The 23,918-nt window shown below is 44.7% G+C and overlaps 1 protein-coding gene across 1 annotated transcript in view; it reads left to right on the top strand.

Moving 5' to 3' along the window:
* The first annotated feature begins 7,458 nt into the window (after positions 1-7,458).
* si:ch211-175m2.5 (uncharacterized protein LOC568697 homolog) overlaps positions 7,459-23,918 on the top strand; it is a 33,146-nt gene continuing 16,686 nt past the window's right edge. Inside the window, exon 1 of the mRNA XM_067994939.1 lies at positions 7,459-7,876. Coding sequence (XP_067851040.1) covers positions 7,835-7,876 — 42 coding nt within the window. The 5' untranslated portion in view covers positions 7,459-7,834. The remainder of the gene's footprint in view (positions 7,877-23,918) is intronic.

Raw genomic sequence — 23,918 nt, 5'->3', positions numbered from 1 at the left:
GGGGGGGAAGGGGGGGGGGGGGAAGGGGGATATTGGGGGAAGGGGGATATGGGGGGAAGGGGGATATGGGGGGCAGGGGGATATGGGGGGGGGGGGGGGATATGGGGGGGGGGAGGGGGATATGGGGGGGGGGGGGGGGATATTGGGGGGGGGGGGGGAAGGGGGATATGGGGGGGGGGAGGGGGGGGGAGGGGGGGGGATGCGGGGGGGGGGGGAAGGGGGATATGGGGGAAGGGGGATTGGGGGATATGGGGAAGGGGGATAAGGGGGAAGGGAGATGGGGGTGGGGATATGGGGAAGGGGGAAAAGGGGGATAAGGGGGAAGGGATATGGGGGGGGGGGTGGGGATATGGGGATGGGGGATATGGGGGAAGGGGGATATGGGGGAAGGGGGATGGGGGGATAAGGGGGAAGGGGGATATGGGGGGGGGATTGGGCGGGGGATATGGGGGGGGGGGATTGGGCGGGGGATATGGGGGGGGGGGATTGGGCGGGGGATATGGGGGGGGGGGATTGGGCGGGGGATATGGGGGGGGGATTGGGCGGGGGATATGGGGGGGGGGATTGGGCGGGGGATATGGGGGGGGGGGATTGGGCGGGGGATGGGGGGGGGGATTGGGCGGGGGATGGGGGGGGGGGGATTGGGATGGGGGGATTGGGCGGGGGATGGGGGGGGGATTGGGCGGGGGGGGGGGGTCGGGGCGGGGGGAGCCGGGGACGATTCGGGGGATGGGGGGGGGGTCGGGGGATGGGTGGGATCGGGGGGGAGTCGGGGATGGGGGGGGGGGGAGTCGGGGGATGGGGGGGGGGGAGTCGGGGGATGGGGGGGGGGGAGTCGGGGGATGGGGGGGGGGGAGTCGGGGGATGGGGGGGGGGAGTCGGGGGATGGGGGGGGGGGAGTCGGGGGATGGGGGGGGGGAGTCGGGGGATTGGGGGGGGGGGAGTCGGGGGATGGGGGGGGGGAGTCGGGGGATGGGGGGCAGGTTGTTCCAGTGCACTCGGTGTTTCTGCTTTAAACTGTCTGATGGTCTGAATTGGCGGTGAGCAAACCGGCCTCGGTCAGTCTCAGCCACAGACCATCTCTCCGGACGGGTCCAGACATTAAATTCAAAGGTCCTGGGTGATTTTGTTTTGTGTTTTCGGCCCCCCTTTTATAAGAAGGCGGGCGGGGCGGGGGGAGGAGGGGGTTTCGGGTGTGTTCATGTGCAGTGAACCAAAAAACCCCAAAATAAGCGTCAAATTATAATTTTATTATCGCGGTCCTGGATGTGTTCCAGCCCCCGGGTGATTGATGCAGGGGATCTTTCTAAAGTAACCGGATTGATTGACAACAATATCAGTGTTAAAGAATTTAGTCAGGTCGTGATTTTTCTGCATAGGAACTGAAGTAGGCCATTCAGCCCCTTGAGCCTGTTCTACCATTCAATTCGGTCATGGTGGATCTGTATCTTAATTCCACTTATCCCTTCATACTCTTACCCAACAAAAATCTACCAACAACAACTGCATTTATATAGTGCCTTTAATGTAGTCAAACATCCCATGGCACTTAGATCAATCCCCAGCTACATGGCAACTACAGTTCAGAAAAAGGCCATTAGGCCCAACTGGTCTATGCCAGTGTTTATGCTCTACACGGGCCTCCTCCATCCCTACTTCCATCTAATCCTATCGGGATACCCTTCTATTCCTTTCTCCCCCATGTGCTTACCTAGTTTCCCATTGCAGAAGCCCTAACTATAACCTTCCAAAGTTTTCTCGATTCAGGAACCATTCCTTTAGATTGGATAATTGCACATGTCAGTCCACTATTTAAGAAAGGTGAGAGAGGGAAACCAGGGAATTATAGACCAGTTAGCCTAACATCTGTTGTTGGGAAATTACTAGAGTCTATAATTAAGGATAGAGTGACTGAATACCTTGAAAATTTTCTGCTGATCAGAGAGAGCCAGCATAGATTTGTAAAGGGTAGGTCATGCCTGATGAACCTGATTGAATTTTTTGAAGAAGTGACTAAAGTAGTGGACAGGAGAATGTCTATGGATGTTGTTTACATGGACTTCCAGAAGGCATTCGAGAAAGTCCCTCATAAGAGACTGTTAGCTAAAGCTGAAGCTTGTGGAATTGAGGGCAAATTATTGACCTGGTTAGGAAATTGGCTGAGCGGCAGGAGACAGAGTAGGAATAATGGACAGGTACTCAGATTGGCAGGATGTGATTCGTGGTGTCCCAAAGGGATCTGTGTTGGGGCCTCAGCTATTGACTGTATTTATTAATGGCTTAGATGACAGGATAGAGAGCCACATATCCAAGTTTGTTGATGAAACATAGCTAGACTGCGTTGTAAGCAGTGTAGATGGAAGCATAAAATTACAAAGCAATATTAATAGATTAAGTGACTGGGCAATACTGTGGCAAATGGATTTCAATGTAGACAAGTGTGAGGTCATCCACTTTGGACCTAAAAAGTGTAGATCAGAGTACTTTCTAAATGGTGAAAAGCTCGAAACAACGGATGTCCAAAGAGACTTAGGAATCTATGTACGTAGATCATTAAACTGTCACGGACAGGTACAGGAAATAATCAAAAAGGCGAATGGAATGCTAGCCTTTATATCTAGAGGACTAGAATACAAGGGGGTAGAAGTTATGCTGCAGCTATACAAAGCCCTGATTAGACCACATCTGGAGCACTGTGTTCAGTTCTGGGCACTGCACCTTAAGAAGGATATATTAGCCTTGGAGGGAGTGCGGCGTAGATTTACTAGAATAATACCTGGACTCCAAGGGTTAAATTACGAGGAGAGATTACACAAACCAGGGCTGTATTCCCCAGAATTTAAAAGATTAAGGGGTGATTTGATCGAAGTTTTCAAGATATTAAGGGGAACTGATAGGGTATGGAGAGAAAATATTTCTGCTGGTTGGGGAGTCTTGGACTAGGGGACATAGCCTAAAAATTAGAGCCAGGACATTCAGGAGTGAAATTAAGAAACATTTCTGCATGCAAAGGGTGGTAGGAGTTTGGAACTCTTCCGCAAACAGCAGTTGATGCCAGCTCAATTGTTAATTTTAAATCTGAGATTGATAGATTTTTGTTAACCAAAGGTATTAAGGAATATGGGGTTAAGCTGGATATATGGAGTTAGGTCACAGATCAGTCATGATCTCATTGAATGGTGGAACAGGCTTGAGGGGCTAAATGGACTACTCCTGTTCCTATGTTCCTTTAAATGCATCTATGCTATATGCCTCAACTACTCTCGTGGTAGCGTGTTCCACATTCTTACCACAATGTGGATTCTTTCCTGAATTCCTTATTGGATTGATTAGCAACTATTTTATATTTATGACCTCTAGTTTTGGACTCCCCCACAAGTGGAAACAGTCTTCAAAGTTTCAATTGATCCAGTATCCACAGCCTTTTTGGGGAGAGAGTCCCAGATTTCCACTACCCTTTGTGTGAAAAAGTGCTTCCTGATTTCACTCCTGAATGGCCTAACTCTAATTTTAAGATTACACCACCTTGTTCTAGATTCCCCACCAGAGGACATAGTTTCTTTGTATCTACTCTAATGAATCCCTTATCATTTCAAACACCTCAATTATATCACTTCTCAACCTTCTAAGCTAAAGGGAATACAAATCCTGTTTATGCAACCTGTCCTCAAAAATAAAACCCTTTAAGCCCTGCTAGCGGTCTGGCAAATCTGCGCTGCACCCTCTCCAAGGCCAATAAATCTTTCCTGAGATTTGGTGCCAAAACTGAACTCCGTACTCCAGAAGGGGTCTGACCAAAGCTCTGTACAATCATTTATTCACTTTTGTATTCCAACCCCCTTGAGATAATGGCCAACATCCCATTAGCCTTTTTGATTATGTTTTGTACCTGTGCCCTAAAGATTTAGTGATTTGTGTATATGTCTCTCACCGTTTAAAAAAAAAATTCCGATTTGAATTTCTTGGATCCAAAGTGGATGACCTCACGTTTCCCCACATTGAACTCCATCTGTCATAATTTTGCCCACTCACTTAATCTGTCTGTGTCCCTTTGTGATTTCCTGCTCCCATCTACACAACATATTGTGTCTCCCAACTTAGTGTCATCTGCAAATTTGGATATACAACTCTCTATTCCTTCATCCAAGTCATTGATAAATATAGTGAAAAGCTGAGGCCCAATACAGATATTTGGGGAACATCATTTGCCATATCCTGCCAATCAAAGTACCTTTATCCCTACTCTCTGTCTCCTACCCAACCCTTGTCACAAGGTTGCCTCCAATTCCATGTGCTTTCATTTTTGCTAATGAGCTCTTGTGCAGAACCTTATCGAATGCCTTCTGGAAGTCCAGATAGAAAACATCCATAGATACTCCCCCTATCCCCCTATATTAGTGACCTCTTCAAAAAATTCAACTAGATTAGTTAGACATGACCTACCCTTCACAAATCCATGCTGACTCTCTTTGATCAACTCATACTTGTCCAAGTGCTCAGTCACTGTCTCTGATGATAAAGACCCTTTGACAAACAGCTCTATTGCCAGGAGCTATAGGCTGTAGATTTATATTTTGCTGCCTGCATTCAGTTTATTCATCAGTCTGGAACCATTTGGTGCTTGAGATTTACGAGACAGGCAGATCAATTTGGATTTAGAAAGACAAACCAAGTCATAACAGGTTTTCAGAGGGAGACGGACTGAGAGAGGATTTAGCAAAGGCACTAGCTAAGCATTAAAATATTAAAGAAAAAGATGGACCAAGTAATAGAGGATCTAGGAGTGTTGGCTGAAAGAAGTTAAAATGGTAGGTTTTGAGGAAGGATCGGGAGGAAGTGGAAAAGACGTTTAGGGAGGGAGTTTCAGAGTTACAACATGGTTGTGTCCCACTGCACTTTCAGTGTAATTACTTTCTTTTAAATGTAATTGATCTACAGTAAAGTCTGTTCTTGCAATTTTAGCTTTTTTTTGTTTTTTTCTAGTTTGGCGTGAGAAATGCCTACTGGGGCAGAAAATTAGTAAGCGAGTTTGGAAGGTAGAGGAAACAAAGACTAGAAAATAGACAACTAAGGGTTTTGGCAGTGCTTAATGGTATATACTTCAATGCAAGGAGTCTAGTGAATAAGGCAGATGAGCTGAGGGCACAGATAGACACGAGGAAGTATGATATCATAGCTATTACTGAAACATGGCTTAAACAGGAGCAGGAGTGGCAGCTCAACATTCCTGGTTACTGGGTTTTCAGAAGAGAAAGAGAGGGAGATAAAAGGGTGGGGGTGGCATTATTGGTTAAAGAAACAATTACATCTGTGAGGAGGGATGATATGTTAGAAGGATCATCAAATGAGGCCATATGGGTTGAACAAAAGAACAAAAAAGGGGCAATCACACTGCTGGGAGTGTACTATAGACCCCAAACAGTCAGAGGGAGAAAGAAGAAAAAATATATAGGCAAATTTCTGAGAAATGCAAAAACATTAGAGCAGTAATAGTAGGGGATTTCAACTACCCTAATATTAACTGGGATAGAATCAGTGTTAAAGGTATAGAGGGTGCAGAATTCTGAAAATGCATTCAGGAGAACCTTTTTAGCCAGTACGTAGCAAACCCAGCAAGAGAGGGGGCAGTTCTGGATTTAGTTTTACGGAATGAAGCTGGGCAGGTGGAAGGGGTATCAGTGGGAGAATATTTTGGTGGTAGTGATCAAAATTCAGTTAGATTTAGCGTAGTTGTGGAAAAGGACAAAGATAGACCAGGAGTAAAAGTTCTCATTTAGGGAAAAGCCAATTTTACTAAGCTGAGATGTGATTTAGCAAAAGTGGACTGGAAACAGCTATTTGAGGATAAATCAGTGTCAGAGCAGTGGGATGCATTCAAGGAGGAGATAGTGAGGGTTCAGAGCAAATATGTTCCCACAGAGAAAAAGGGAGGGGCTGCCAAATCTAGAGCCGCCTGGATGTCAAAGAGCATAGAGTGTAGGATAAGGCAAAAAAGGGAAGCTTATGTCAGATACTGAGAGTTCAATACTGCAGAAAGCCTAGAGGAGTATAGAAAGTGCAGGGGTGAAATTAGAAAGGAAATTAGGAAAGCAAAGAGAGGGCTTGAAAAAATATTGGCAAGTAAAATCAAGGAAAATCCACAGATGTTTTATAAATACATAAAGAGCAAGAGGATAACTAAGGAAAGAGTAGGGCCTATTAGAGACCGAAAAGGTAACCTATGTGTGGAGGTGGACGATGTGGTTAAGAAGGCTTTTGGGATACTTTCCTTTATTAGCTGAGGCATGGAATAGAAGAGCAGGGAGGCTATGCTAGAACTATATAAAACACTAGTTAGGCCACAGCTAGAGTACTACGTACAGTTCTGGTCTCCACATTACAGGAAAGATGTGATTGCATTAGAGAGGGTACAGAGGAGATTTATGAGGATGTTGCAGGACTAGAGAATTTTAGCTATGAGAGAAGATTGGATCGGCTGGGTTATTTTCTTTGGAACAAAGGAGGCTGAGGGGAGATTTATTTGAGGTGTAAAAAATTATGAGGGGCCGAGATAGAGTGGATAGGGAGGACCTATTTGCCTTAGCAGAGAGGTTAATAACCAGGGGGCATAGATTTAAAGTGATTGGTAGAAGGATTAGAGGGGAGCTGAGGAGAAATTTGGTTTGCAGGCAACAAGACCTGCATGTTAAAAGTGGCACTCCGAACTCAGTTCTAACGTGCAGCTAATCTTTTTCAGTTTCAAAATTGCTCACTGAATCCCATTTGTAATTCACTCATTTTTTGGCATCTGGCATTACAGTTGTACATGTGCAGATCAAGCATCCGCTCTTCGTATTTGTGGGCAGCGAGCGAGGAGCCTCAGGACCACATAGAAAGTTTAAATCCAGCGTTCCGTTAGTTTATCTTCACATCTTTCAACTTGTAGGTCCCTGAAGTTGCTGATACCGACAACTCCCAGAGTTGACATTTGGGAATTTATCCATCAATGAAGCAACAGCGTTTTCCAACCCTCTGGGCCCACAACATTTAAACAGGACACAGCGGGAGTCAGAAATATAAAAGTCATTGGACGGGGTCGAGGGTCGAGGGTCTGACCCTCATCGATGGGAATAACAAAGTCTCAGGCGTTGAAGCGTGAAAGGGGGATGGGCGGGGCCCGGTACAGATAGGCGGGGCCCTGGACAGGTGGGCGGGGCCGGTACAGATAGGCGGGGCCCTGGACAGGTGGGTGGGTCCCGGTACAGATAGGCGGGGCCTGTAGGCAGGGCCCTGGACAGGTGGGCGGGGCCGGTACAGATAGGCGGTGCCGGTGGGCGGGGCCCGGTACAGGTGGGCGGGGCCCGATACAGATAGGCGGGGCCGGTGGGCGGGGCCCGATACAGATGGGCGGGGCCCGGTACAGATAGGCGGGGCCCGGTACAGATAGGCGGGGCCCTGGACAGGTGGGTGGGTCCCGGTACAGATAGGCGGGGCCTGTAGGCAGGGCCCTGGACAGGTGGGCGGGGCCGGTACAGATAGGCGGGGCCCGTCTGGAATGATTGACCACCGGTAATTTCCATCAAAAGCAAAATACTCCCGATGCTGGAAATCTGAAATAAAAAGAGGAAATGCTGTTGAAGCTCCGCAGGTCGGGCGGCCTCTGTGGAGAAAGAACCCGTTACCGCCTCAGGCCGATGACCTTCAGCAATTCCCATCTTTGATCCAATTCCGCGGTTGCCGGAAACCCTGGGCCGCTCCGTTAGGCGGGGTCCGAGGGCGCAAGCGCGGCGGCTCCTCTGCTCCCGGAAGCAGTTTGAAACGAACTTTAAAGAAGAAAGAAGTTTAAGGCGGCGCCATGAGCTGGGCCCGAGGCACCGGGACTGTCCGCCGGCTCTCGGTGAGTAGCAGCGTGGGAGGAGGAGGAGGATACCCCGGCCCTCCGCACCCATATTCCCGCCTGCCCCTAAAGCACAGACCATAATTGCTTGGAGACGGGGGCGTTGCCAAGCTTCTATGTGTCTGGGTCTCTCTGAAGTAACTGAAACCGAGCGGGTCCGGCGGGTTCGGACACCGCATGAAAGTTTTGGAAATATTTTATAGGGTTGGACTTTTATTGCTGTTATAACTTGTGGAAATAAAACATTGTATTGATTAACTGGTCATCTCATTTGCTGTTTGTGGGATCTTGCTGTGTTCACCAGTGCTTTTCAATTCAGGTCACAGTATCACAGTAGATACAGCACAGGAGGAGGCCATTTGGCCCATTGTGCCTGTGCTGGCTCTTTGAAAGAGCTGTCCATTTATAACCCTGTAGGTTTTTTCCTTTCAAGTATTTATCCAATTCCCTTTTAAAAGTTACTATTGAATCTGCTTCCACTGCCCTTTCAGGCTTTGCAATTCGCTCTGTAAAAGAAATGTTTCCTCATGTCACCTCTGGCTCTTTTGCTGATCACCTTAAATCTGTGTCCTCTGGTTATCAACCCTTCTGCCACTGGAAACAGTTTTTCCTTATTTACTCTGTCAAAACCATTCATGATTTTGAACACCGTTATCAAATATCCCCTTAACCACCTCTGCTCTAAGGAGAATAACCCCGGCTTCTCCACATAACTGAAGTCCCACATCCCTGGCACCATTCTAGTAAATCTCTTTAGCACCCTCTTGAAATCCTTTCTTTCTATCACCAGTCAAGTTTCTGCTGGTCATATAGAGGAAGAGCTTGCATTTCAAGAGCACTATAGCATGTTCTCTGGCCATTTCACATAGAAACTTAGATAATAGGAGCAGGAGTAGGCCATTCGGCCCTTTGAGCCTGCACCGCCATTCAGTATGATCATGGCTGATCCTCTATTTCAATACCATATTCCTGCTCTCTCCCCATACCCCTTGATGCCTTTTGTGACTAGAAATCTATCTCGCTCCTTCTTAAATATATTCAGTGACTTGGCCTCCACAGCCTTCTGTGGTAGAGAATTCCACAGGTTCACCACCCTCTGAGTGAAGAAATTTCTCCTCATCTCAGTCCTAAATGTTATACCCCGTATCCTGAGACTGTGACCCCTCGTTCTAGACCCCCAGCCAGGGGAAACATCCTCTCTGCATGCAGTCTGTCTAGCCCTGTCAGAATTTTATACGTTTCACATTCTAGCTTCCTGTTAAAAGCTGTGATGTGAATGATCTAACCATACTATTTTATTGTCCAACTGTGAATACTGTCTCAAAATATTGATTTGGGATCCTGAGAAGGGAATTCCTCATCAACCTTTGAATTTCTTAAAAGGTACAGGCATTCTGGGAATGTCCATGTGGATCATAAAGCTACATTGTACCGATTGAGTGAAGCGAGTCCAATAATCACTGGTCTCTATGTTCACCTTACAGTGAAATAAATTAATAGTCAAATGGACAAGTGTGGATTAATAAAGGAAAGCCAGCATAGATTTGTTAAAAGCAAATTGTGTTTAACTAACTTGATTGAGTTTTTTGATGAGGTTGATGTTGTGTATATGGACTTTCAACCGTGGCTTACAAAAGAAATTAGGGATAGTATTAGATCCAAAGAGGAGGCATATAAAATTGCCAGAAAAAGTGGCAAGCATGAGGATTGGGAGCAGTTCAGAATTCAGCAAAGGAGGACAAAGAGATTCATTAAGAGGGGAAAAATAGAGTATGAGAGTAAACTAGCAGGGAACATAAAAACTCACTGTAAAAGCTTCAATAAATGTCAAGAGAAAAAGATTAGTGAAGAAAAATGTAGAATCCCTTACAGTCAGAAATGGGGGAAATTATAATGGGGAACAAAGACATGGCAGAACAATTAAACATCATACTTTGGTTCTGTCTTCACAAAGGAGTCCACAAATAACCTGCCAGAAATGTTAGGGAACAAGGGTCCAGTGAGAGGGAGGAACTGAAGGAAACCAGTATTAGTAAAAAAAATAGTGCTAGGGAAATTAATGGGGCTAAAGGCTGACATATCCGCAGGGCCTGATAATCTACATCCCAGAGTACTAAAGGAAGTGGCCCTGGAAATAGTGGATGGATTGGTGATCATATTCCAAAATTCTATAGACTCTGGAACAGTTCCTACAGATTGGAGGGTGGTCAATGTTACCCCACTATTTAAAAAAGGAGGGAGAGAAAAAACAGGGAATTACAGACCAGTTAGCCTAACATCAGTAGTGGGGAAAATGCTAGAGTCTATTATAAAAGATGTGATAACAGAACACTTGAAGGGCATTAACAGGATTGGACAAAGTCAGCATGGGTTTATGAAAGGGAAATCATGCTTAACAAATCTATTGAAGTTTTTTGAGGATGTAACCAGTAGAGTAGATAGGGGAGAACCAGTAGATGTGGTGTATTTGGATTTTCAGAAGGCTTTTGATAAGGTCCCACACAAGAGGTTAGTGTGCAAAATTAAAGCACATGGGATTGGGGGGAATATACTTGCATGGATTGAGAATTGGTTGACAGACAGGAAACAGAGAGTAGGAATAAACGGGTCTTTTTCAGGGTGGCAGGCAGTGACTAGTGGGGTTCCGCAGGGATCAGTGCTTGGGCCCCAGCTATTCACAATATATGTCAATGATTCGAATGAGGGAACTAAATGTAACATTTCCAAGTTGCAGACGACACAAAGCTGGGGTGGAATGTGAGCTGTGAGGAGGATGCAAAGAGGCTCCAATGTAATTTAGACAAGTTGGGTGAATGGGCAAGAACATGGTAGATGCAGTATAATGTGGATAAATGTGAGGTTATCCACTTTGGTTGTAAAAACAGAAAGGCAGATTATTATCTGAATGGTGATAGATTGGGAAAAGGGGAGGTGCAACGAGACCTGGGTGTCCTTGTACACCAGTCGCTGAAAGCAAACATGCAGGTGCAGCAAGCAGTTAGGAAGGCGAATGGTATGTTGGCCTTCATTGCAAGAGGATTTGAGTACAGGAGCAGGGATGTCTTACTGCAGTTATACATGGCCTTGGTGAGACCACATCTGGAGTATTGTGTGCAGTTTTGGTCTCCTTATCTGAGGAAGGATGTCCTTGCCATGGAGGGAGTGCAACGAAGGTTTACTAGACTGATTCCTGGGATGGCAGGACTGATGTATGAGGAGAGATTGGGTTGACTAGGCCTATATTCACTGGAGTTTAGAAGAATGAAAGGTGATCTCATCGAAACGTATAAAATTCTAACAGGACTAGACACAGGGAGGATGTTCCCGATGGCTGAGGAGTCTAGATCTAGGGGTCACAGTCTCAGGATACGGGGTATGCCATTTGGAACCGAGATGAGGAGAAATTTCTTCACTCAGAGGGTGGTGAACCTGTGGAATTCTCTACCACAGAAGGCAATGGAGGCCAAGTCATTAGATGTATTCAAGAAGGAGATAGATATATTTCTTAATGCTAAAGGGATCAAGGGATATGGGGAAAAAGCGGGAACAGTGTACTGAGTTAGACGATCAGCCATGATCATTTTGAATGGCGGAGCAGGCCCGAATGGCCTACTCTTGCTCCTATTTTCTATGTTTCAAAAGGTGTTTGAAAAAGTGCCACAAAACAGGCTTATCAGCAAAATTGAAGCCTACGGAATAAAAGGGCCATTGGAAGCATGGATACGAAATTGGCTAAGTGACAGGAATCAGAGTAGTGGTGCATGGTTGATTTTCGGACTGGAGGAAGGTATACAGTAGTGTTCCCCAGGGGTCGGTACTAGGACTGCTGCTTTTTTTGGTATATATTAATGACTTGGACTTGGGTGTACAGGGCACAATTTCAAAATTTGCAGATGAGACAAAACTTGGAAGTGTAGTAAACAGTGAGGAGGACATAGACAGGCTGGTGGAATGGACGGCACATGGACGATTAAATTCAATGCAGAGAAGTGCGAAGTGATATGTTTTGGCAGGAAGAACGAGGAGATGCAATATAAACTAAAGGATACAATTTTAAAAGGGGGTGCAGGAACAGAGAGATCTGGGGGTATACGTGCACAAATCTTTGAAGGTGGCAGGACAGGTTCAGAAAGTGGTTAAAAAAGCATATGGGATCCTGGGCTTTATAAATAGAGGCATAAGAGTACAAAAGCAAGGAAGGAGGAACATAGGAACAGGAGTAGGCCATTCAGCCTCTCGAGCCCGCTCCGCCATTTGATAAGATCATGGCTGATCTGTGATCTAACTCTATATATCTGCCTTTGGCCCATATCCCTTAATACCTTTGGTTGGCAAAATGCTGCCTATCTCAGATTTAAAATTAGCAATTGAGCAGCATCAATTGTTGTTTGCGGAAGACAGTTCCAAACTTCTACCACCCTTTGTGTGTAGAAATGTTTTCTAATCTCGCTCCTGAAAGGTCTGGCTCTAATTTTTAGTCTGTGCCCCCTAGTCCTAGAATCCCTAACCAACGGAAATAGTTTCTCTCTATCTACCCTATCTGTTCCCCTTAATATCTTATAAACTTCGATCAGATCACCCCTGAACCTTCTAAACTCTAGAGAATACAACCCCAATTTGTGTAATCTCTCTTCGTAACTTGAAACTTGAAGTCCGGGTATCATTCTAGTAAACCTACACTGCACTCCCTCCAAGGCCAATATGTCCTTCTGAAGGTGCGATGCCCAGAACTGCTCACAGTACTCCAGGTGCGGTCTAACCAGGGTTTTGTATAGCTGCAGCATAACTTCTGCCCCCTTGTACTCTAGTCCTCTAGGTATAAAGACCAGCATTCCATTAGCCTTATTGATTATTTTCTGCACCTGTTCATGACACTTCAATGATCTGTGTACCTGAACCCCTAAGTCCCTTTGGACATCCACTGTTTTTAACTTTTCACCATTTAGAAAGTACCCTGTTCTATCCTTTTTTGATCCAAAGTGGATGACCTCACATTTGCCACAGTTTTGCCTATTCACCTAATCTATCAATATCCCTTTGTAATTTTATGTTTTCATCTACACTGCTTACAATGCCACCAATCTTTGTGTCATCGGCAAACTTAGATATGAGACTTTCTATGCCTTCATCTAAGTCGTTAATAAATATTGTGAATAATTGAGGCCCCAAGACAGATCCCTGCGGGACTCCACTAGTCACATCCTGCCAATGTGAGTACCTACCCATTATCCCTACTCTCTGTCGCCTTTCGCTCAGCCAACTTCCTAACTAAGTCCGTACTTTTCCCTCGATTCCATGGGCTTTTATCTTAGCTAACATTCTCTTATGTGGGACCTTATCAAATGCCTTCTGGAAGTCCATATAAATAACATCCATTGACATTCCCCTGTCCACTACTTTATTCACCTCTTCAAAAAATTCAATCAGGTTTGTCAGGCACGACCTACCTTTCACAAATCCCTGCTGGCTCTCTCTGATTAACTGAAAATTCTCGAGGTGTTCAGTCACCCTATCCTTAATTATAGACTCCAGCAACTTCCCCACAACAGATGTTAGGCTAACTGGTCTATAATTCCCTGGTTTCCCTCTCTCTCCTTTCTTAAGAAGAGGAGTAACGTGCAATTTTCCAATCTAGAGGGACAGTTCCTGAATCTAGAGAACTTTGAAAGATTATAGTTAGGGCATCTGCAATGTGCTCACCTACTTCCTTTAATATCCTGGGATGGAAACCATCTGGTCCTAGGGATCACTCTTTAGTGCTATTATTTTCTTCATTACTGTTTCCTTACTTATGTTAATTTAATTGAGTCTTTGTCCCCGATTCAATATTAGTTTTCTTGGGATTTCCGGCATGCTATCCTCTTTTTCTACTGTAAATACTGACGCAAAATAATTATTCAACATGTCCGCCATTTCCCCATTGTCAATGACAATATCCCCACTTTCAGTTTTTAAGGGGCCAACACTGCTCCTGACCACCCTCTTTTTCCTAATGTAACTATAAAAGTTCTTCGTATTGATTTTGATATCCCTTGCAAGTTTCTTTTCATACTCTCTTTTTGTAGCTCTTACTATCTGTTTTGTGACCCTTTGTTGATCTTTGTATCTTTCCCATTCACCAGGATCTGTGCCATTTTTTGCCTTTTTGTATGCCCTTTCCTTATGTCTTATGCTGTGCCTTACCTCTTTAGTTGTCCATGGCTGTTTTTTTTTGGCAAGTAGAGTTCTTGCCTCTCAGGGGTATAAACCGATTCTGTATCACGTTAAATGTTTCTTTAAACATTTCCCACTGATCATCAGTAGTTTTATCCATTAACAGATTTTCCCAGTTTACTGTGGACAGTCTCTGTCTCATCCCATTGAAGTCGGCCTTACCCAAGTCTAGAATCTTAGCAGCTGATTCACTTTTTTCCCTTTCAAACACTACGTTGAACTCGATCATGTTATGATCACTATTGGACAGATGTTCACGCACAGTTAAGCTGTTAACTAAATCTGGTTCATTACTCATTACTAAATCTAGTATGGCTTGCTCCCTTGTTGCCTCCAGGACATACTGCTGTAGAAAACTATCCCGGACACACTCAAGAAATTCACTACCTTTCTGACAGTTGCTAGTCTGCTTTTCCCAATCTACGTGAAGGTTAAAGTCCCCCATTAAGACCACTATGCCTTTCTTACACACTTGTCTAATCTCTGCATTCATACAATCTAGCACTTCAGAGCTGCTGCCAGGGCTCCTATACACAACTCCCACTATAGTCCTAGATCCTTTCCTATTTTTCAATTCAACCCATAAGGTCTCTGTTGGCTGCTTACCCCTTGTTATATCCCCCTTTATCATTGAAGTGGTTTCATCTCTAATCACTAAGGCTACTCCTCCCCCTCTTCCATTTTCCCTATCTCTCCTGTGGACCTTATAACCTGGTATATTTCATTCCCAATTCTGACCATCCTGCAGTCATGTCTCAGTAATAGCTATCATGTCATACCCTCCAATTTGAATATGTGCCTGTAGTTCATTTAATTTATTCCTTATACTCCATGCGTTTGTATATAGAACTCTTAGTTGGGCCACACACCCCAGCCTGACCTTCAGCTTTGATGCTGGGTTAATCGCTTTACACCTTCTAGTTTTCACTTTATCTGTAGTGCCTAAAGTACACTCTCTTTCTGCTGCTCTACGCTTTTCCCTTTCACTTGTTCTTGAACTACTATTTGTATTGTAAATTTCCCCTGGGTCCTCCCCTCTCTTGCTGCTTTCAACTTTACTCTCTTCTGACTCCCCGCTCAGGTTCCCATCTCCCTGCCACTCATGTTTAAACCCTCCCCAACAGCAGTAGCAAACCCCCCTGCGAGGATATTAGTCCCGGATCTGTTGAGGTGCAACCCGTCCCGCTTGTACAGGTCCCACCTTCCCCAGAATCGGTGCCAATTCCTCAGGAATCAAAATCCCTCCCTCCTGCACCAACCCTCCAGCCACGCATTCATCTGGTCTATTCTCCTATTTCTGCTCTCGCTGGCACGTGGCACTGGGAGTAATTCTGAGATTACTACCCTTGAGGTCCTGCTTTTTAACTTATTTCCTAACTCCTTATATTCTGCTTGCAGGACCTCATCCCTCCTTTTACCTATGTCGTTGGTACTGATATGTACCACGACCTCTGGCTGTTCACCCTCCCCCTTCAGAATGTCCTGCAGCCGCTTAGTGACATCCATGACCCTGGTACCAGGGAGGCAACATACCATCCTGGAATCATGTTTGCGGCCGCAGAAACGCCTGTCTGCTCCCCTAACTATAGAATCCCCTATCACAATTGCTCTCCCGACCTTTCTCCTCCCCCCTCCCCCTGTACAGCTGATCCACCCATGGTGCTCTGGTCTTGGCTCTGGCTGCGCTTCCCAGAGGAACCCTCTCCCCCATCAGTACCCAGAACTGAATACTGGTTGGAGAGTGAGATGCCCTCAGGGGACTCCTGCACTACCTGTCTGGTCTTCCTTGCCTGTCTGGCGGTCACCCAGTCCCTCTCTGCCTGCACTCTCTTAATCTGCGGGATGACCACCTCCAGAAACGTGCTATCCACGAAACTGAGTTATGTTGAACCTTTATTAAACACTGGTTTGGCCACAGTTGGAGCATTGTGTCCAATTCTGGGCACCACACTTTAGGAAAGATGTAAAGTCCTTAGAGATGGTGTGGAAAAGATTTACTGGAATGGTTCCAGGGATGAGGGACTTCAGTTACGTGGATAGGCTGGAGAAGCTGGGGTTGTTCTCCTAAGGTTGAGAGGAGATTTGATTGATGACTTTGATTACTTCTAAGTGTTCAAAGCAAACAACATGGCAAAGATTACTGGTAAGCCCAAAGATTGGGAAAACTTTAAAAACTAGCAAAGGATAACTAAAAGAATAACAAAGAGGGAGAAAATAAATTTATGAGAGTAAACTAGCAAGAAATATAAAAACTGACAGTAAAAGCTTCTACAAGTATACAAAAAGGAAGATGGTAGCTAAAGTAAACATTGGTCCCTTAGAGGATGAGACTGGGGAAATTGTAAACAATTTTACAACACCAAGTTATAGTCCAACAATTTTATTTGAAATTCACAAGCTTTCGGAGGCTTCCTCCTTCCTCAGGTAAATGTTCACCTGAGGAAGGAGGAAGCCTCAGAAAGCTTGTGAATTTCAAATAAAATTGTTGGACTATAACTTGGTGTTGTAAAATTGTTTACAATTGTCAACCCCAGTCCATCACCGGCATCTCCACAACACTGGGGAAATAATAATGGAAAACAAGGAAATGGCAGAGGAATTGAACAGATATTTTGTATCTGTCTTCACAGTAGAAGACAATAATAACATACCAATAATAGTAGAAAATCAAGGGACAAAGGGGAGGGAGGAACTGAAAACAATCACTATCACTAGAGAAAAAGTACTAGGTAAACTAATGGGTCTAAAGGCTGACCAGTCCCCTGGACCTGATGGCTTGCATCCGAGGGTCTTAAAGGAAGTGGCTACAGAGATAGTGGATGCATTGGTTGTAATCTTCCAGAATTTACTAGATTCTGGAAAGGTCCCAGCGGATTGGAAAACCGCAAACGTAAGACCCCTATTCAAGAAGGGAGTGAGACAGAAAGCAGGTAACTATAGACCAGTTAGCCTAACATCTGTCATTGGGAAAATGCAAGAATCCATTATTAAGGAAGTAGTAGCAGGACATTTGGAGACTCATAATACAATCAAGGAGAGTCAACATGGTTTTATGAAGGGGAAATCATGTCTGACAAATTTATTAGAGTTCTTTGAGGAAGTAACAGGCAGGGTGGATAAAGGGGAACCAATGGATGCAGTATATTTGGATTTCCAAAAGGCATTCGATAAGGTGCCACATAAAAGATTACTGCACAAGATAAGAGCTCATGGTGTTGGGGGTAATATACTGGCATGGATAGAGGATTGGCTAACTAACAGAAAACAAAGAGTTGGGATAAAAGGGTCATTTTCAAAATGGCAATCTGTAACTAGTGGGTTGCCGCAGGGATCAGTGCTGGGGCCTCAACTATTTACAATATATATCAATGACTTGGATGAAGGAACAGAGTGTCTTGTGGCCAAATTTGCTGATGATACAAAGATAGGTGGAAAAGCAAGTTGCGATGAGGACACAAAGTGTCTGCAAAGGGATATTGACAGGTTAAGCGAATGGGCAAAAATTTGGCAGATGGAATATAATGTGGGAAAATGTGAAGTCATCCACTTTGGGAGGAAAAATAAAAAAGCAAAATATTATTTGAATGGAGAAATATTACAAAATGCTGCGGTACAGAGGGATCTGGGTGTCCTCGTACATGAAACACAAAAAATCAACATACAGGTGCAGCAGGTAATCCGGAAGGCAAATGGAATATTAGCCTTTATTTCTAGGGGGATGGAGTATAAAAGCAGGGAAGTCATGCTACAACTGTACAGGGTGCTGGTGAGACCACACCTGGAGTACCACGTACAGTTCTGGTGCCCTTATTTAAGGAAGGACATACTTGCATTGGAGGCAGTTCAGAGAAGGTTCATTAGGTTGATTCCGGGTATGGAAGGGTTGTCTTATGAGGAAAGATTGAACAGGTTGGGTCTATACTCATTGGAGTTTAGAAGAATGAGAGGAGATCTTATTGAAACATACAAGATTCTGAGGGGACTCGATAGAGTAGATGCTGAGAGGATGTTACCCCTCAAGGGGGAATTTAAAACTTGGGGACATAGTCTCAGAATAAGGGGTCGCCCGTTTAAGACGGAAATGAGGAGGAATTTCTTCTCCTGGAGGGTTGTGAATCTTTGGAATTCTTTACCTCAAAAAGCTGTGGAGGCCGAGTCATTGAATACATTCAAGGCTGAGTTAGACAAATTTTTGATCAGCATGAGTGTCAAAGGATATGGGGAAAGGGCTGGAAAGTGGAGTTGAGGTAAAAATCAGATCAGCCATGATCTCATTAAATGGTGGAGCAGGCTCGAGGGGCCGAATGGCCTACTCCTGCTCTTATCTCTTATTGTCTAAGGGTTTAGGTAAAGTAAATAAAGAAAAACTGTTTCCATTGGTGGAGGTGTCGAAAACCAGAGGACACAGATTTAAGGTGATTGGCAAAAGGAACCAAAGGTGACCTGAGGAAAAACGCAGCAAGTAGTTATGATCTGGGATGCGCTGCCTGAAAGGGTGGTGGAAGCCGATTCAATCGTGGCTTTCAAAAAGGAATTGGATAAATACTTGATGGGGAAAAATTTTGCAGGGCTACGGGGAAAAAGCAGGGGAATGGGACTAACTGGATTGCTCTTACAAAGAGCCAGCATGGGCTCAATGGGCCGAATGGCTGCCTTCTGTGCTGTAATGATTCTATGAAGCAGCCTAATGATTTCTATTTGGCTTTGTCTCACTGAGTGTTTGGTCAGTCTGCCACTGTCTGTGATTGAAGAATCACGTGTGGAAGACCCAAATATTCAGTCCCGATCACAAGGGGATTAGATATAGGGCAGTGTGAGTCCACACCCATAAAAGATACTCAAACCGTTAATGGGAGCAACTGATGCCACTGAACCCAAGAAAGTCTCTGACGTGAATTTGTAACAATGTGCTTTCAGAAAAGGAAAAGAAAATCAAAATCAGGGGATGGGGGGGGGGGGAATTCAAAATGACAATCATTAAAGGGAAGAAAGGCAACAGAAATGGTAGAAATTAAGCTATTACACCATCAAAAAAGCAAACGACAGATGCAGAAAGTGGGTAACCAAATGAGGCAATAGGTGACCTGTATAGTGCTGATCTGCTGGGTTTGGATCTCACTCAGTTACTTAGCTTCTTCTCTTCCCTGTGAAGTGCCTTGGGCATTTTACTGCATTTAAATGTCAGCTTGGCTCAGTGGAAGCATTCTTCATAGAAAGTTACGGCACAGAAGGAGGCTATTCAGCCCATTGTGTCCGTGCCGGCTGAAAAAGAGCCATCCAGCCTAATCCCACTTTCCAGCACTTAGTCCGTAGTCCTGTAGATTATGGCACTTCAAGTGTACATCCAAGTACTTTTTAAATGAGTTGAGGGTTTCTGCCTCTACCACCCTTTCAGGCAGTGAGTTCCAGACCCCCACCACCCTCTGGGTAAAAAAAATTCTCCTCAGTTCCCATCTAATCCTCCTACCAATTACTTAAAATTTATGCCTCCTGGTCACTGACCCCTCTGCTAAGGGAAACAGGTCCTCCCTATCCACTCTATCTAGGCCCCTCATAATTTTATACACCTCAATTAAATCTCCCCTCAGCCTCCTCTGTTCCAATGAAAACAACCCCAGCCTATCTAATCTTTCCTCATAGCTAAAATTCTCTAGTCCTGGCAACATCCTCATAAATCTCCTCTGTACCCTCTCTAGTGCAATCACATCTTTCCTGTAATGTGGTGACCAGAACTGTACGCAGTACTCAAGCTGTGGCCTAACTAGTGTTTTATACAGTTCTTGCCTTTGAGTCAGAAGTTTGTTGTTTCAAGCCTCAGTCCAGGACGCGAGCACGTAACCTAGGCTGACCCTTCAATGTGCTACCAAGGGAGTGCTGTATTGTTAAAGGTGAAATCTTTCAGACGAGATGTTAAAACAAGATCTGGTCTGCCTGCTCAGGTGAATGCAAAAGATCCAATGACGTTACTGAAAGAATCATCGAATCGTAGAATTATAGAATGGTTACAGCACGGAAGGAGGCCATTCGGCCCATCGAGTCCGTGCCAGCTCTCTGCAACAGCAATCCAGCTAGTCCCACTCCCCTGCCCTATCCCCATTGCCCTGCAAATTTTTTCCCTCCAAGTATTTAAGCAATTCCCTTTTGAAAGCCACAATTGAATCTGTCTCCACCACCTTCTCGGGCAGTGCATTCCAGGTCATAATCACTCGCTGTGTAAAAAAGTTTTTCCTCAGGTCACCTTTGGTTCTTTTACCAATCGCCTTACGTCTAAGTCCTCTGATTCTTGACCCTTCCGCCAATGGGAACAGTCTCTCTCTATCTACTCTGTCTAGACTGTTCATGATTTTGAATACCTCTATCAAATCTCCTCTCAACCTTCTCTGTTCTAAGGAGAACAACCTCAGCTTCTCCAGTCTATCCACGTAACTGAAGTCTTTCATCCCTGGACTCATTCCAGTAAATCTCTTCTGCACCCTCTCTAAGGCCTTCACATCTTTCCTAAAGTGCGGTGCCCAGAACTGGACACAATACTCCAGTTGTGGCCAAACCAGTGTTTTATAAAGGTTTTTCATAACCTCCTTGCTTTTGTACTCTATGCCTCTATTTATAAAGCCCAGGATCCCATTTGCTTTCTTAACCACTTTCTCAACATGCCCTGCCACCTTCAACGATTTGTGCACATATAACCCCAGATCTCTCTGTTCGTGCACCCCTTTTAGAATTGTACCCTTTAGTTTATATTGCCTCTCCTCGTTCTTCCCAACAAAATGTAGAGCAGGAAATTTTCCAAATGTCCTGGCCAAAATTCGGCCCTCAAGCAAACACCACCAAAATAGATTATCTGGTTATTTTTTCCTTTTTTTTGTAGGATGTTGTGCACAAATTGGATGCTGTTTGTTCTTGTATAACAATTGTGACTGGAATCAAAAGCAGTCTATTGCTTTGGGACATCCTGAGGACGCAAAGCGGTGATATATGAATGCAAATTGCTGATGTGGTCCTTAACTAGAACTGTTGGGATATTTTACCTAATACAAATTTTATACTTTTACCATAGTATGATGTAAAATTATTTTTTTACATTTAAATGTATTCAACATGTAAAATGTCTGAGAGTATTCGGCAGGGTCTGGGACAACTTGATAGATTTGTGTGCCTTGCCTGACAAACAAACAAACATGTAGCTCAGACTTTTTCTAAAACTATTTCCAGACACAGTTAGTGTAGTTTTATGTGGCAAAGGGTGATGTTTTACAGAAATTGAGAAAACGTAGTGTGTGATAAAGTGAAAGACACGTTGTACTCACTATCAAGCTGATCCTTAGAGCAGGTGAAGAAAGAAGATTCCCCAGAGTTAACCCGGGATAAATGGTATTTACTCCATTGTGCTGAGAGAGACTTGGGAGGAGATTTGTGAGGCAATTGCAATCATTCTGAGTCTCCAGTAACTGCAAACCCATTAGTCTTGTTTCAATTCCAGGTAACGTAATGGACTTAATTATCATGACTAAACTGCAGGATTATTTGTACAATAATAACTTAGTAAATAGCAGTCAACATAGGTTCAGAAAGGGAAGCTCCTGTCTCCCAACCTCTGACATCCCAAATGGACTGTGGAAAATTTCATGATATGTTGTACCTAGACTTCCAAAGGGCATTTGACAAAAGCTATCAGTCCAGCTCAAAGTTGTAGGGATTCAGAAAACATCTTGGGAGTAGATTAAAAAGCTGGCTGAAGAATAGAAAACAACAGGGGGGGAGTTACATCCAGGGGAGGGGGAAATGCTAAGCGGAGTGCCCGGGTATTAGTATTAGCACCACTGCTGTTTCTAATTACGTCAATGATTTGGACTCAAACTCAATACAAATTGGTTAAATTTGCATATTGAGTTACATCGAAACTACAGCACAGAAACTGGTTCAACTGGTCTATGCCAGCATTTATGCTCTATATAAGCCTCCTCCCTCCCTTTTTCATCTAAGTACGGTTCATAGAATCATAACATCTTACAGCACAGAAGGAGGCCATTCGACCCATCGTGCCCGTGCCAGCACTTTGAAAGAGCGATCCAATTAGTCCCTTTCCCCATAGCCATGCAATGCTTGAAGCCTTCTGCGGCTGGTGCGTACCGCAGTGTATAGAGTGCCTTGTAAGCATCGATAATAACATCCTAATTTAGTTGGGAAAATATCCCGTTATTTTTGGTGGGATTTTTTGCTTATATTGACATCTTTTTAGTTTGATTGGACCATCCAATGTTAGTGGTGCCCTAAAATGGGCATTTGTTTTGATTCTTGTTTGGTGACCCTGGGCAACCCAGTGTCACCCTTATTGGTTCATCAAAAAAGCTGTATAAAGGAGTATCAAGTATTTATCCAATTCCCTTTTGAAAGTTATTATTGAATCTGCTTCCACTGCTCTTTTCAGGCAGTGCATTCCAGATCATCATAACTCACTGGTAAAAAAATTCTCCTCATCTTGCCCCTGGTTCGTTTACCAATTACCTTAAATCTGTGTCTTCTGGTTACTGACCCTCCTGCCAGTGGAAACAGTTTCTCCATATTTACTCTATCAAAACCCTTCAGAATTCTGAACGCCACCATTAAATCTCCCCATAATCTTCTCTGCTCGAAGGAGAACAATCCCAGATTATCTAGTCTCTCCACATAACTGAAGTCCCTCATCCCTGGTATTACTCAAAGATTCCCCCCCCCCCCTCCATACAAAAAGCCTGATCTTCCTATGATCGCTTTCACCTCAAACTGTAACCCCAGATCATAAGAAATAGGAGCAGGAGTAGGCCATGCGGCCCCTCGAGCCTGCTCCGCCGTTCAATCAGATCATGGGATGATCTTCAACCTCAACTCCACTTTTCCACCCGATCCCCATATCCCTTAATTTCCCCTAGATTCCAAAAATCTATCCATCTCAGGCTTGAATATATTCAATGACTCAGCATCCACAGCCCTCTGGGGTAGAGAATTCCAAAGATTCACAACCCTCTGCGTGAAGAAATTCCTCCTCATCTCTGTCTTGCATGACTGACCCCGTACCTTGCGAATATGCCCCCTAGTTCTAGACTCTCTAGCTAGGGGAAAGAGTCTTTCACATCTACCCTGTCAAGCCCTTTCATAATCTTTTATGTTTCAATGAGATCACTTCTCATTCTTCTAAACTGTAGAGAGTATAGGCCCATTCTACTCAACCTCTCTTCATGGGACAACCCTCTCATCCCAGGAATTAATCGAGTGAACCTTCATTGCACCGCCTCTAAGGCAAGTATATCCTTCCTTAGATAAAGAGACCAAAACTGTACGCAGTACTCCAGATGTGGTCTCACCAATGCCCTGTACAACTGTAGTAAGACTTCCTTACTCTGGTACTCCAACCCCCTTGCAATAAAGGCCAACAAGAGAGAGTCTAACCACCTCCCCTTGACATTCAACGGCATTACCATCGCCGAATCCCCCCACCATCAACATCCTCGGGGTCACCATTGACCAGAAGCTTAACTGGACTTGCCATATAAATACTGTGGCTACAAGAGCAGGTCAGAGGCTGGGTATTCTGCGGCGAGTGACTCACTCCTGACTCCCCAAAGCCTTTCCACCATCTACAAATCAGGAGTGTGATGGAATACTCTCCACTTGCCTGGATGAGTGCAGCTCCAACAACACTCAAGAAGCTCGACACCATCCAGGACAAAGCAGCCCGCTTGATTGGCACCCCATCCACCACCCTAAACATTCACTCCCTTCACCACCGGCGCACTGTGGCTGCAGTGTGTACCATCCACAGGATGCACTGCAGCAACTCGCCAAGGCTTCT

Source organism: Heptranchias perlo, chromosome 1 (genome assembly GCF_035084215.1).
Source record: "Heptranchias perlo isolate sHepPer1 chromosome 1, sHepPer1.hap1, whole genome shotgun sequence".
NCBI classification, from domain to species: Eukaryota; Metazoa; Chordata; class Chondrichthyes; order Hexanchiformes; family Hexanchidae; genus Heptranchias; species Heptranchias perlo.
This window is presented reverse-complemented; position numbering and strand designations above follow the sequence as displayed.